The 13310-nt window shown below is 59.3% G+C and overlaps 2 protein-coding genes across 8 annotated transcripts; both read left to right on the top strand.

Moving 5' to 3' along the window:
* Window positions 1–360: 360 nt before the first annotated feature.
* Window positions 361–5648, top strand: DTX3 (deltex E3 ubiquitin ligase 3). Of its 5 annotated transcripts, none has more exons than XM_020878416.2 (6): window positions 361–746; window positions 2118–2177; window positions 2361–2435; window positions 2793–3522; window positions 4439–4656; window positions 4980–5648. In XM_020878416.2, exons 3-6 carry the CDS (start codon window positions 2407–2409, stop codon window positions 5053–5055), a joined length of 1053 nt encoding a protein of 350 aa, XP_020734075.1. In that variant the 5' UTR covers window positions 361–746; window positions 2118–2177; window positions 2361–2406; the 3' UTR covers window positions 5056–5648. The 5 variants fall into 5 exon arrangements, with proteins under 5 accessions (XP_020734075.1, XP_020734077.1, XP_020734079.1 ...); XM_020878420.2 differs by having other exon boundaries at window positions 363–746; window positions 2774–3522; XM_020878415.2 differs by lacking the exon at window positions 361–746 and adding an exon at window positions 1374–1649.
* Window positions 5649–5994: 346 nt separating this feature from the next.
* ARHGEF25 (Rho guanine nucleotide exchange factor 25) lies at window positions 5995–13223 on the top strand. Of its 3 annotated transcripts, none has more exons than XM_020878459.2 (16): window positions 5995–6175; window positions 6457–6571; window positions 8813–9027; window positions 9157–9252; window positions 9561–9637; window positions 9809–9875; window positions 10056–10159; window positions 10347–10416; window positions 10510–10599; window positions 10697–10789; window positions 10977–11027; window positions 11193–11270; window positions 11459–11659; window positions 11791–11971; window positions 12252–12463; window positions 12597–12853. In XM_020878459.2, exons 1-16 carry the CDS (start codon window positions 6077–6079, stop codon window positions 12621–12623), a joined length of 1776 nt encoding a protein of 591 aa, XP_020734118.2. In that variant the 5' UTR covers window positions 5995–6076; the 3' UTR covers window positions 12624–12853. The 3 variants fall into 3 exon arrangements, with proteins under 3 accessions (XP_020734118.2, XP_020734117.2, XP_020734119.2); XM_020878458.2 differs by having other exon boundaries at window positions 5996–6175; window positions 12760–13223; XM_020878460.2 differs by lacking the exons at window positions 5995–6175; window positions 6457–6571 and adding an exon at window positions 7266–7883 and having other exon boundaries at window positions 12760–13223.
* Window positions 13224–13310: the final 87 nt, after the last annotated feature.

Raw genomic sequence — 13310 nt, 5'->3', positions numbered from 1 at the left:
GACTTGATACCATCACTCCAAGGCATTTTTTTGGACAAAATGTATTCACTTCTCATTCTGCACCAGCCTCAGTGTAAAGAGAAAAATCAGAGATCAACACCCATCTGAACGCAGGTTTGACAGAAGGTAACAATCTAGGGAAAGGCAAGCAATAAAGAAGGGAAACGGCTTAGTCCTGGATTTATTTTTTAGAACCAATGCTTTTTACTACAACTCTTCTTCCAACCTCCTATTCCTCAAAGGCCTTTCTAGAAAAAGGATCACAGAGAAATTGCCCCCTCTTCCCCACCTACCTAAACCGACAGTCCTCACCCACCCATCTGCCACCAGCTTCCAGAAGCTGCTACGCAGCTGGCTGGCAAAGAACAGGGGGAGGGCCCCTCTCCGGAGGGGAAAGCGAGAAGGGTAGCGTCTTTAAGGGATTTAACCTCCCACCCTGGGCTCCACGACACCACCCCCCGCCTCCAAAGATTGGGACGGCGCCTCCATTTCTGTTTTGGGGCGGAAGGCAGGGGCTTGTGGATGGAAGCGGGTCAAAGGAAACGGTGATTATCACCTGGGAGGGGGAAGGGGGTGCCATCCTCCTTCCTTCCCTCTTCCTCAGTCTGCACCCCCGGCAAACTCTCCCCCCCACACACCTTCTCGGGGTCTCCCCCCCCCGCCCCCCCCCCTTGTTGCTAAGGCCCAGACCGTCATCCCAGCAACAGCCTCAGTCATGTGACCGGCAATGGCGGCGCTGACGAGAGGTAGGTGAGCCCGGCGCCCCCCACACCCACCGCGCGCCCCCCGGACCCTGCTCGCACCCCCCGCGCGCCCTCCCGCTTCCCCTGCGCCCCCTCCTCGGTCTCCTTCTGCGCGGGCGCCGGGGGGGGGGGCCCGGTCCCGGCCCTGCCGATCCTGTCTGTTACCCTCCAGCCTGGGCCTCCATTTGGGGGTTCTGGGGCCCGCGATCCGGCCGACATGCATCCCCACCCAGTGGTGGGGCTGCGGGGGCCCTGCCGAGCCGGGGATGCGGGGAGTTGGTTCCGGGTCGCGTCTGGCAGGAGGTCGTGGGGGGAGGGGGGGAGATGCTGCCGTTGATGCCCCCGTTGATGCCCCCACGGACCCTGGCCCTTCCTGGCCGCCCTTGTCGCCGGCCTGTCTCGGGCGGGAGGGACTGGCCCCGTGTCCGGCCTGGGCTGCCCCAGAGGAATCGGACCCAGCAAAAGCTGTGGCCCCGCCTCCCTTTTCTGTGCCAGAAGGACTCGGAGCAAAGGACACCTAGGTCCTGGCTTCTCTCTGATGGGGAGGGGGTGTTCCACCTGGATGGACCGAATGAGCCGCGGCTCTCGGGTTCCGATTTCGCTTTCTGAATCTTGAGGTGCATCTGGCCATGAGGGGACTGGGAAGGAGGCACAAACGGAGAGCTGCTCCCTTTTGGATCAGTCAAGGAATTGAGGTCACACTAATGGCCCTTCTATCTGGGCCGCATTTGGAGGTGTTGTAGGGATAGCTCTGTAGCTGAACACAGCAAGACTGGGGGCAGGGAGGGGGTGGTGGTGGTGGTCCATATCAGGGTGCTCCAGCGGATCCCCTGCGTGAGCTCCACCCCTCCCGAAATGCAGCCTAGGTTGCTGGCAGGCCTGGACTTCGTGCACTGGGTTTAAAAGGTGACAGCGAGAACTTTGTTATTGCAGGGGCTTCTGCCACTTGGTCCGCATTCCAAATAGACTCCAGCAGAAGGGACTGGGTTAACACTCAAGGAAGGCTCTCTGGCACTAGGAGCGGAATTATTGGCAAAATGTGGAGCAGGGCGAGAAGCTGGGGAGCAAAGGAGATATTCTTGTCCTTGTGATCTGAGGGAGGCGGCAACACAGACCTTCTGTGTGTGGGCTTTTCCCTCCCAGACTCTCCTCTGTGTCCCTAGGCTTTCTTAAGAGCCCCAGAGCTGAGGAAGAGGAAAGTTAGCTCGTTGAAGTTCCTTCTTTAGGAACTTGGCCAGAGGCTGGGGATGAAATCCTGCAAAAGACAGGGAGAGGAAATGGAAGGAGGAGTTTTTGTTTTGCTTCTGGGCTGACTGGGGCAAACGGTAATGTTTGTCATCCTAACCCCTCCTCCCCCACGCCCCCCTCCCCTAGTCCTGGTCAGCTGAGTGTGGAGACAGGGAATTCTGCTGTCACCGTCCATGGGCTTCCCAGGTATCTGCCTTTCATGGAAACCCCAGCTCTCACCCTTAAATTGGTTTCCTCCATTCCATGTTCCTAGTAATCCCATTCCCAGGAGACTGACCCCCAGGCTCCGTCTGTCTCGTGGGCTGCTGGGTGGGGGCACGTGGCAATGGGAGAAGGGGTTTTCCACTCCTTTCCCTTTCCACCCACCAGGTCACACAACCTACAAGTAGGGAGTGAGGACAGAGAGCGCGCCTGCATGCCAATTCTAAGCTCTTCAGGATCAAAGTGAGCAAAAAGCGGGGGTCGAAATCGCCTTTCCTTTTACAGAACCCAGTCCAGACTTGGGGAGGGCCAGGATGCTTCTGTGACCTGGGGAGGAGTGTAGGAGAACCAAGACTGATGCTTACCTTAGATGACAATAATAAAGTTAGAGCAGCTTTCTTTCTCTTCAGGGGGTGCTGGAGTTGGAAAGGTGGGAGGAACATGAACTTGGGGGAGGAGTTGGGGGTTGGGCTCTGAGAGAGCAGAGGTAATATAGGACTGGAAAGGAGTGGGCAGGAGGAGGCACTGGTATCTGTGAAATGGGGACCCCCCACCCTGAGTCCCTTTCACCCTGGGGGCAGTGTCGTTCGTCCTGTCCAGAATGGCAGCCTGCGGAGGCACCTGCAAGAACAAAGTGACTGTCTCCAAGCCTGTGTGGGACTTCCTGAGCAAGGAGACCCCCGCCCGGCTGGCCCGGCTCCGCGAGGAGCACCACGTGTCCATCCTCATCGACGGCGAGACTTCTGACATCTACGTTCTCCAGCTTTCCCCCCAGGGCCCGCCCCCCGCTGCTCCCAACGGGCTCTCCCTGGCCAGGAAGGCCCTCAAGGGGCTGCTCAAGGAGGCAGAGAAAGAGCTCAAGAAAGCTCAGAGGCAGGGGGAGCTTATGGGCTGCCTGGCTTTGGGGGGTGGAGGGGAGCACCCTGAGCTGCACCGCCCAGGCCCGCCCCCTCTCCGAGCAGCCCCACTCCTGCCCCCAGGGGCCCGGGGGCTTCCCCCGCCTCCTCCTGCCCTGCCCCCTCCCCTCCCTCCCCGCCTTCGGGAAGAGGCGGAGGAGCAGGAGAGCACCTGCCCCATCTGTCTGGGGGAGATCCAGAACGCCAAGACCCTGGAGAAGTGCCGGCACTCGTTCTGCGAGGGCTGCATCACCCGGGCCCTGCAGGTGAAGAAGGCCTGTCCCATGTGTGGCCGCTTCTATGGGCAGCTGGTGGGCAACCAGCCCCAGAATGGGCGGATGCTGGTCTCCAAGGACGCCACGCTCCTGCTGCCCAGCTATGAGAAGTACGGTACCATCGTCATCCAGTACGTCTTCCCGCCCGGTGTCCAGGGGGTAAGAAGATGTCGGCTGCCCTTGCCCTTCGGTTTCCCCGGGCTCCTTGTGCTGATTGTTCTGATTTAGGAAGGCTGGGTGCGAGGGGAGTGTGGTTGTTAGATGTGACATAGTCGTGCGGTCTGTCTCCTGGGATGCCTTCCCGCTCAGCTCAGTGCCCTGGAGCAAGAGGCCCCCTTGAAGCCTAGCCTTTCCATCCCCACGACCCCAAGGCACCCATGAAAATCAGGTATGAAAGAAAGGAATCAAATTCTGTTTCCTTGATGAACTTGGATGTTGACAGCTATTGTCAGCAGAGGTGAAGTCTGTGAGGATGGCGGCTCAGGTGCAGGCCAGCACAGAGGGAAAACTCTGACCTTCCCTCAACAGTGCTGGGAATGTTAACTCCATTCCAGATTTATGAGACAGAAAACTTTGTTACAGACAGTCGAAGGTTAAAACAGGAGCGGCCAAGAGCCTTTAGGTGTCTTCTTGTTTCAAAGAGTAATGTCCAGTTCTGGTTTGCAGAAAGATGAGGGAGCTCTGAAAGAGAGGAACAGAAAAATGGAACAGGTTAGACAGTGGAGGACGCATGGGGAGTGCTTTCAGGTGGAGAAGGGAAAGCTGACAGATAAATGATTCTGTCTTCACATTACTGCTGAGTTGTCTGGAGAGTAAGACCCAGCTTACCTTCCATCACTTTCAAGAATACGCTTGTTACTTGCAGGATTGGGAGAGCAGAAAGAACCTCTGAATGATGAGAATTTTGTCTGGAAACAGGCTTCTGGTGCCCAGACCCTAGAGCTGGTCCTTCTGTGGAAGGCTGTCACTGCCCCAGCATCATTAGCTGGGGGTGCACAGCCAGAAGGCTGGCCACCGCGACCCTCCATGGGCCTTAAGATGCACAGCTGCTCATTCTGCCTCCCCATTCCCCCAGGCTGAACACCCAAACCCAGGAGTTCGGTATCCTGGCACTACTCGGGTGGCCTACCTCCCGGACTGCCCCGAGGGCAACAAGGTGCTGACCCTGTTCCGCAAGGCGTTTGACCAGCGTCTCACCTTCACCATTGGCACCTCCATGACCACAGGGAGACCGAATGTCATCACTTGGAACGACATCCACCACAAGACCAGCTGCACAGGGGGACCGCAGCTGTGCGACATTCCTCCTTCCTTTCTCCTGGCTCTACCCCTTCTCCCCATTTCAACAGAGGGAACCCCTTCTCTGTGGGAGCCTCCTAACTGGAGAGGACCACCCCCAAACTGTTCAACCATCTTGTCCATCCCAGTGTCTCCTGTAATCATCCTGGTCGTGATGTGCCCAGCTTAACCTACAAAAATCAGCAGAATTGGGCTCAGTGATCTTGGGTTTGGATAACCTTAAGGAAGGTGGGGAGGGGCTAGAATGGGGCACCAGAATGAGGGTGAGCATGAGGGCAATATGAGTAAGCCTGACCCTCATTTCTCTTTGCTCCCAGGTTTGGGTACCCGGACCCCACCTACCTGACCCGGGTGCAGGAGGAGCTGAGAGCCAAGGGCATCACGGATGACTGAAGGACAGCCCCTCCAGTAGGACCCAATGGAAGCCTCTGTTCTTTCTCCCTCTGCCCCCCTCGCCGCTCTAGCCGGGGACTGTCTGACCGGGGACGGAGTTTGCAGAGGGAGGGGCGATCCCTTCCCCAGCCCCCCACCGGCCGAGCGCTTCTGTGCAGTGTGAGCCACTCCCTGCTGGCAGAGGCGCCGTCCCAGGCTCTGCTCGCCTCCTCCGCGTGTACATACTCCCAGCCGCCCTGCCCCCTCCATTGCCCTTGGCTTTTTCTGGTATGTGCGGTGCTCCAGGGACTGCTGAGAAAGGGCCTGGGTGGGAAGGGAGGGTCTTCGGAACCTCCCACCCGCACACCCCGCCGAACTTCTGTGCAGGGGGAGGGAGCCGGCTGCAGGGAGCACCCTGGAGCCGGCTGCGTGCGTTCTTGAGTCCATTCCCCCTTCGCCCTGAGCCTCGTCCTTTCTCTCCTGTCTCTCTGTCTCTGTCAGTCTTTCTCCCGCTCTTCTCTGCCCCCTATAAGGAGCCTCCTCATCCCCTTCTGGAATCGCCGCCAGACTGTAGCTTTTAATTTAATAAAAATAAAGTAAAATATGCAACTCTATGCCGCGCCCCTTCTGTTCTGCGGGCCGGGGTAGGCATGGGGTGGTGGGGGGGGGCGGTCTGGACCTGCTGAGAAGGGGCGGGGGCGGTGATGGGGCGCTCCCGGAGAGCCCCGCCAGGCTGCCTGCCTCCGGAGGGCCTGGGACAGCGGCAGGCACTCAGTGGGCTCCAGGATAACAGCGAACCCCTGGATCGTGCTTCGACGGAGGACTTGGGATTAACAGAGGTTTGTTTGTTGTCTAACGCCGGTTGTAGAGAAAGCGACAACCCTACCCCTTCAGAAAAGTTTGGCTGGGGTGGGAGTGGGGGCGGAGCCGGGAAGGGGGGCGGATTCGGCAGCGGCAACTCCCCGGACGCACGCAGGCCTCAGAGCCCCCCAGCTTCCGTGCCCCCTCGGCTCTGAAACTTGGAGGAGGGTAGGGGTCCAGCATGAAGCCCCCGGATCGCCCTGGCCCTGGCCGCACTGACCGGATACTGGGGGTCATGGGGGGCATGCTGCGCGCATGCGCCCTACCCGGGCAGGAGGGGGTAAGAAGGGGGACAAAGGTGGGGTCGGGGTCTTTAGCGGGCTTCAGGACGGCTGCACCCCACAACTCAATATACCCACAGACAAGAATTCTGCGGAGTAGTCGCAGGAATTCAAGAGTTCCATTAAGAGGAGCGTAGGCATGTTTTTGGGTGAACTAACTGCTCTCTCCACCCTAGCCTCGGCGACCCTTTTGTAAAGAGTGGGTTTTGACAGAAGGGGAAGCGGGAGGTGGAGGCTGGGCGTGGAGGGCTGGTTCCTTACGACTGCTCTGTACCCGCAGCCCTCGAAGAGAAGCCCCCTAGGGCCGGGGGGTACCGAGCCAGAATCTAACTGGACGGAGGGGGATCAGAGAGGGGAGAGCGATCGTGAGGTCCCCGCCTGGGTTCCGCTGCTCGGTAAGAAGCTGGGGGTGGGGTGGCGCCCAGATTTACATCCTGCGCAAAGTGGCGAATTAAAAAATATGCTGCTTGTATTAGCATAAAGGTTCGCATCTAATTTGCATGAGACTCATAGAAACGTTGAGACCTCCACGCTTCTTCTCGCCCTCTAGTCGGCTGTGAGTCCTCCACCTCAGCGGGTCCCGAGCCCCGCTGGCGGAGTGTCCCCGCGCCCCACCCCTGGCCCCTCGCCAGCCCAGTCTCCAGGACTTCGCCTTAATTGGTGATTAGCCTCAGCTGGAGTCCCGGGGCCTGGAGGAAAGAAGGGTCCGGCGAGAGGCGGCACCTGGGCTGTGCTCCCCACAAAGAGCTCCCCATTCACGCACCCTCTACTGGGGGACCTTGTCCCCCGCCCGCCCTCCTCCCGCAAAGCTTGGGACAGTCCCAACCCCGGGACATCTTCGTGCAGGCCAAGGCCCCATCCGCCGCGCCCTTCTCCGCTGCAGAGGCCGAGGGGCCATCCTGGCAGACCCCGCCGCGGGGCTCAAGCCCCACCCCAGTGCTCCGCAGCCGGAGCCGGAGATGCGGGAGGGAGGGGGAACCCGGGGGCTGGGGAGCCCCGGCTAGAGGGGAGGGGCGGAGGCGCTGGGGACGTGGAGTGGGAACGTGGTGGTGCCTGGGGGAGGAGGGGTTCGGCTGAAGGGGGAACCGGAGGGAGAGGGCGGAGCTGGGCCGCGGAGGCCCCTCCCCGCGGCGGCCCGGCGGCGGGGCCTGTTATTCCTCTCGCCGCTCCGCCGGGACCCGCGCCGCGCCAGTGACTCGGGGAGTCGGCCCCCGCCTCCTCCTCTGCCCGGGCCTAGAACCACCCCCAATCCGAGAGGCCGGAGACGGAGCGGGAGCGGCTGCAGCATCCCGGCCCAGCTTCCTCCACCATCCCTCCCCTCCCCGCTGGACTTCTGGACCACCCTGGGCCCCGCACCGGCTCCGGAAACCCTCCCCGCCCAGTTCGGCGGCTGGGCTCCGCGCCGCCCTCTCTGCAGAGCCCCCAGCCCTCTTCCAGACCAGACTTCCGCCTACCCCTGGACCCCCGCTCTCTATTCCCTCCCTCCCCCCCTCCCCCAGCCTGGAGCGGGGTAGGAGGGAGGGGGGGTGTGCACCCTGCGTCGTCCCCGCCCCCCGTGATTCCCCCTGCATGGCCGGCCCGGGTGGGAGGTGCGGGGGGGCCCGGGCGCCATGCGGGGGGGGCAAAAGGAGGGTCGCTGTGCCTGTCCCCATGTGATCCGAAAAGTGCTGGCAAAATGCGGCTGCTGCTTCGCTCGGGGGGGACGTGGTGAGTGTAAGGTTGCAAGGGCTCAGCGTTGAGTTGGGGGCGGGCTGAGGGGTTCAGGACTTGCGTTCGTCCCGGCCCTAGGGATTTAGAGGCTGGAGACTATACCTGTCTTTTCCAGGAGAGTGACTTAATAGCTGATCTCAAAGATTCTTCTCTGCCTTCATTTCTATCAGTTCAAGTTAAGGAAATTGGGGAAGGGGCAAGGGACTTCTCTCAACTGGGTAGGAGAAGAACCCATTCATAATCCCCTTAGGCCTAGAACCACATCTACCTTCAAATCCTTTTGCTGAAAACCGACTTCAGATCTGTAGAGGGATGGGGGGGCGGGGTTAGGAATGAGGGATGAGGGGGCTACCAGGGGCTCTTTGACAAATCTCAGCTCCTCTGTCCCGGAGCCAGGCCAAGGATAACTCTGATAAGCTCTCCTCACTTGCCCCCTTTGTTGGGTTTGTGCTCCTGTTGGGGAGGTGGGCTGCAGAAGTCTTTCCTTCTTACAGGGGTTACTGCAGCTGGTGGAGGAGGGGTCTGGGGATGGCAGATGGGCTCTTAGCTCTTTTTGTCCCCCCTTCAAGGAGAATGGTCTGTCCCCAGTGCAAGGGGGAGGGTTACAGGAGAGCAGATGGCCACCCCCAGCCTCCAATGTGCCCAGATGGCTGCCCCCACTGCCATGCTCAGATGTGAAGGAGCCCCCACATGTAACTGGGGGTGCCGAGCATAGGGAGCCGGGTGTTTACTGTCCTTCCCCCCAAGGGTGCCCTGGTGAAATTTTCTTCCTGGCCAAGTCAAGTGAGGATGGCGAGAGAGTGAGCCCTGGGGGAGAGGGGCCGAGCATCACAGAATGGAGCTTCTGGGAGCTCCCTGGGGACCCCGAATCTGGAGCTGAAGCAACATGTCATTCCCTTTCTCCACCCCCACCCCCACCCCATCAGAGTCCTACTCTATTGCTGGCAGTGAGGGGAGTATCTCGGCTTCGGCTGCCTCGGGTCTGGCGGCCCCCTCTGGCCCCAGCTCTGGTCTCAGCTCTGGCCCCTGTTCCCCGGGCCCCCCACGGGCAGCCAGTGGCCTGAGAAGATGGTTGGATCATTCCAAACACTGTCTCAGTGCGGAGACTGAGGCAGATAGCGGCCGGGCTGGACCACATGAGGTGAGCAGGGCCCCGCAGAGGCATGAAGGATGTCCACAAGGAGCGCCGGGAGAGGGCGGTTGGTGCCACTGGTCATGGGGAGACACAGCTACTGTCCCTGACCTTTGAGACTTGACGTTTGGCCCCTAGAACTGGATGCTGGAACCAGCCCTCGCCACAGGAGAGGAGCTGCCAGAACTGAACCTGCTGACCACATTGTTGGGGGGCCCCGGGGATAAGACACAGGTATGAAGAAATAAGGGCTTCCCAGATAGCTTAGTGAGAAAGAATCTGCCTGTCAATGCAGGAGACACAGAGGAGTTGTGGGCTGGATCCCTGGGTCGGGAGGATCTCCTGGAGAAGAAAATGGCAACCCATTCCAGTATTCTTGCCTGGAAAATCCCATGGACAGAGGAGCCTACGGGGCTATGGTCCATGGGGTTGCAAAGAGTTGGACATGACTTAGAGACTAAGCGTACATGAAATATGTCTGGGGTGGCTTCCCTCACCCAAGGGCCATCCATTCGCTTACTCTGACATGTTCTTCCTTCCAGCCCCCTGAAGAGGAGACTTTGTCCCAAGCCCCTGAGAGTGAAGAGGAGCAGAAGAAGAAGGCTCTGGAAAGGAGTATGTAAGTGTCTACACTCTCTCCCTGACCTCCCCCCTCCAATCACACAACTTGCGGAGGACCATCTCTCACATTTTAGATTTGAGACTTGGGATTTCCTCCGAGGTTGGCCGTGGTAATGAAGGGGCTCCTAGTCCAGGAGAGAGGAAGTGGCTAAACGTGTTCTTTCCCCAGGTATGTCCTCAGTGAACTGGTGGAGACAGAGGAGATGTACGTGGACGACTTGCGGCAGATTGTGGAGGTAGCTCCCTTCTCCCTTCCCAGCTCTGGCCCAGCCCTTCCCCTCTTCCCAGGGCTATGTTAGGAGGTGCTTCGTTGCTCCTCGGTCCCACCTCCCCAGTCTCCCAGACTTCCTAGACTTTTTGAGGTTCCCACTAGGATGGGCCCCACACACTCCTGCTCCCGCCCCACCTTCCCACAGGGTTACATGGCAGCCATGGCTGCTCAGGGGGTACCCGAGAATCTTCGAGGTCGTGACAGGATTGTGTTTGGGAACATCCAGCAAATTTATGAGTGGCATCGAGAGTAAGTGATGGATCCCCTGAGAGCAAGGGGGAGGGGCATACGTCGGGCGGCCTCTGTGTCCTCCGCATGGGCCCACGGTGGCCTGAGGAATGTCTGGAGAGACTTCCTGGGGAACACTACGGGGCAGACAGCGCTAACTTGCCTGGGATGGGGTATTTGACCTGCCTTTCCCTGTCTACCCCTCCAGCTATTTCCTGCGGGAGCTGCAGCGCTGTTTGAAGGATCCTGATTGGCTGGCTCAGCTATTTATCAAGCACGTGAGGCTTGAGGGCGTGGCGTCCAGAAGGGGAGGGGCTTGGGAGTGGATCAGGCCTCACTGCCTTGACCCTTTCTTAAAATTTACCCGTTAGGAGCGCCGGCTGCACATGTACGTGGTGTACTGTCAGAATAAGCCCAAATCAGAGCATGTGGTATCAGAATTTGGGGACAGCTATTTTGAGGTCAGTGGCTGAGGTACTTTGGGGAAAGGGGGACAGAATCGTCAGTACGAGCGGGCTTTCCAGGCTGCAAAACCACCCCGTCTGTCCCTGTCCCCAGGAGCTCCGCCAGCAGCTGGGGCACCGCCTGCAGCTCAACGACCTCCTCATCAAACCAGTGCAGAGGATCATGAAATACCAGCTGCTGCTCAAGGTCAGGGCCACCTGTTTCCTGGGGGGCACAGCAGGTCGGGACAACCTTTTCTTCATTCATCTCCCCAGGGTTTCTGAGGCTCCCCCTCGACCTCCTGGGGGCCCTCACCTGTGTCCTCAGGGCAGGGTGTGAGGGGTCTTGAGGATGTCCTCGTGACCTCCCTGAGAATTTCTTTTCTGTGTCTTAGGATTTCCTCAAGTATTATAGGAGAGCTGGGATGGATACTGAAGAGCTGGAGGTGAGGGCTCCCATGTCTCATAGGACACACCAGTCACACCTATCTTCTTAGTCTCCTGGGTTCCTTTATAGCGCTGTCTGGTTTATAGGGGGAGGCTGGTTGAAGAGGTCTGAAGAGGCCTCTTTCCCAACGTTGACAACGCTCCTCTCTTTACCTGCGTCCCAGCAAGCGGTGGAGGTCATGTGCTTCGTCCCCAAGCGCTGCAATGACATGATGACCCTGGGGAGACTTCGGGGGTTTGAGGTACGGGGATGGAGCAGAGTTCTTGGCCCCAGGCTGAGCCCTCGGGAGTCCCTACAGGGAGCTGTCCTCCTCTCCTGGGGTTGACTGGAGCTGGCTGGTCAAGAGTGTCAGGGGAAGGAGGGAGGAGCAGAGAGTTGCCCCCTCTTCTCTTCTGGTTTCTCTCAAAGGCCACTCTCCTTTGGTTGTAGGGCAAACTGACTGCTCAGGGGAAGCTCTTGGGCCAGGACACGTTCTGGGTCACGGAGCCGGAGGCTGGGGGGCTGCTCTCTTCCCGGGGCCGAGAGAGGCGTGTCTTTCTGTTCGAGCAGATCGTCATCTTCAGCGAGGCCCTGGGAGGAGGAGTACGAGGTGGAGCGCAGCCTGGTTATGTGTACAAGAGCAGCATCAAGGTGGGGAGGGGTCTGACTGGGGTCAGGGAGGCCTCTGAGAGGACGTCTGGCTCTGGGATATTTGTTGGAGGGGGCAGGATCCAGAGTAGGGGCTGAAGAATTTGGGGGCTGCCTCCTCTTTGCCAATCCAGGTGAGCTGCCTGGGACTGGAGGCGAACCTCCAAGGTGACCCTTGCCGGTTTGCACTGACCTCCAGAGGACCAGAGGGTGGGATCCAGCGCTACGTCCTGCAGGCTGCGGACCCTGCGGTCAGTCAGGCCTGGATCAAGCAAGTGGCTCAGATCCTGGAAAGCCAGCGGGACTTTCTCAATGGTGAAGCTCAGCACCTCACTCCTTCCCATCCTCTCTCAGCCCTTTGATCTCCCGAATCTCTCCCTGCCCAGTCTCTGATCCCTGCCCTCTCCCCTCATCTCCACTTTTCCACTGCTAACTCAAGATTGACTAACTCAGAATCCCCCTAAAGCCTCAAGCAGCTCACGTTGGCTGACAGTCCTTGGGCGGGGAGGGCAGAGTGGGAGAACATGGCCTGAGCAGAGTCCCTGGAGAGGGGGTGTCTCCGCTGTAACCCTCCTTCTGTGCCTCTCTGCTCCAGCGCTGCAGTCGCCCATTGAGTACCAGAGACGGGAGAGTCAGACCAACAGCCTGGGGCGGCCAGGAGGGCCTGGGGTGGGGAGCCCTGGGAGAATTCGGCCTGGAGACCGGGCCCAGTTCAGCACACATACACCCATCAATGGCTCTCTCCCGTCCCTGCTGCTGTCGCCCCAAGGGGAGGTGGCCAGAGCCCCCCTGCGCCCGGACACGCAGGTATGAGGAATGAAGCTCCCTGGCTGTGAGGGCAGAATGTGGAGGGCCTCCCTCTCGGTTCCGGGTCCCCAAACCCCCATGTCATTCTTTTCTTCCACCGCCTTCCTTTTGTCTGCCCCTTCCTACTTCCCAGCTCTTGCCCTCCCCAACTCCAGTTTAACCCTGGGAGACGCTGATGGTCTCAGATGATCTAAGATGTCTGGCAAGAGGGCGTGACTCGGGGCTTACACTGACAAGACAGGAGAGAGGGTGGATGCCTGAACTTCTTTGATTCTCCGACTTGAGTCTCTTTTCAGGCCCCCAGTGCCACCCCCCAGGCTCCTCATGACCCTCCTCCAGTTCCACCAGTTCCAGACACTCCTCCCTGCCGAGCCAGACTCGCCAAGCTGGATGAAGATGAGCTGTAACTGGTGAAGGCCACGGGGGTGGTGCTGACTCAGCCACTCTGTTCCCCAGGAACTTCAGGGCAATCCTTCGGCACCGCTCCAGAATTCCTCCCTCTTGGTGTGTCTGGAGGGTGGGCAAGGCTGGGAGTGGTGTCAACTTGGAGGAGGGCACCTAGATTCAGAAAGACTTCTTTCTGCCCAAGGAACACAGGTTCCTTCAGCTCCCACCCCTATGCATGCATCACAGGTCCCCCCAAAAGGAGGATATGTGGGTGGGTGGGTGGGAGGGCTGGGGCAAGGGCCAGATAGAAATGACTGGTTTTGTTTTTGATTTTTCTGTTTTCTGAGAATAAAGGTTTTGTTATATCACTAAAGCTGCTGTCTTAGCAGAGGGAAGGGGAAGCTGAAGTTGGGGTAAAGGAGTGTGGAAGAGATCAGATGGCCCCTCAAATCAGTCGTTG

The sequence above is a fragment of the Odocoileus virginianus genome, chromosome 24 (assembly GCF_023699985.2).
Source record: "Odocoileus virginianus isolate 20LAN1187 ecotype Illinois chromosome 24, Ovbor_1.2, whole genome shotgun sequence".
NCBI lineage: Eukaryota > Metazoa > Chordata > Mammalia > Artiodactyla > Cervidae > Odocoileus > Odocoileus virginianus.
This window is presented reverse-complemented; position numbering and strand designations above follow the sequence as displayed.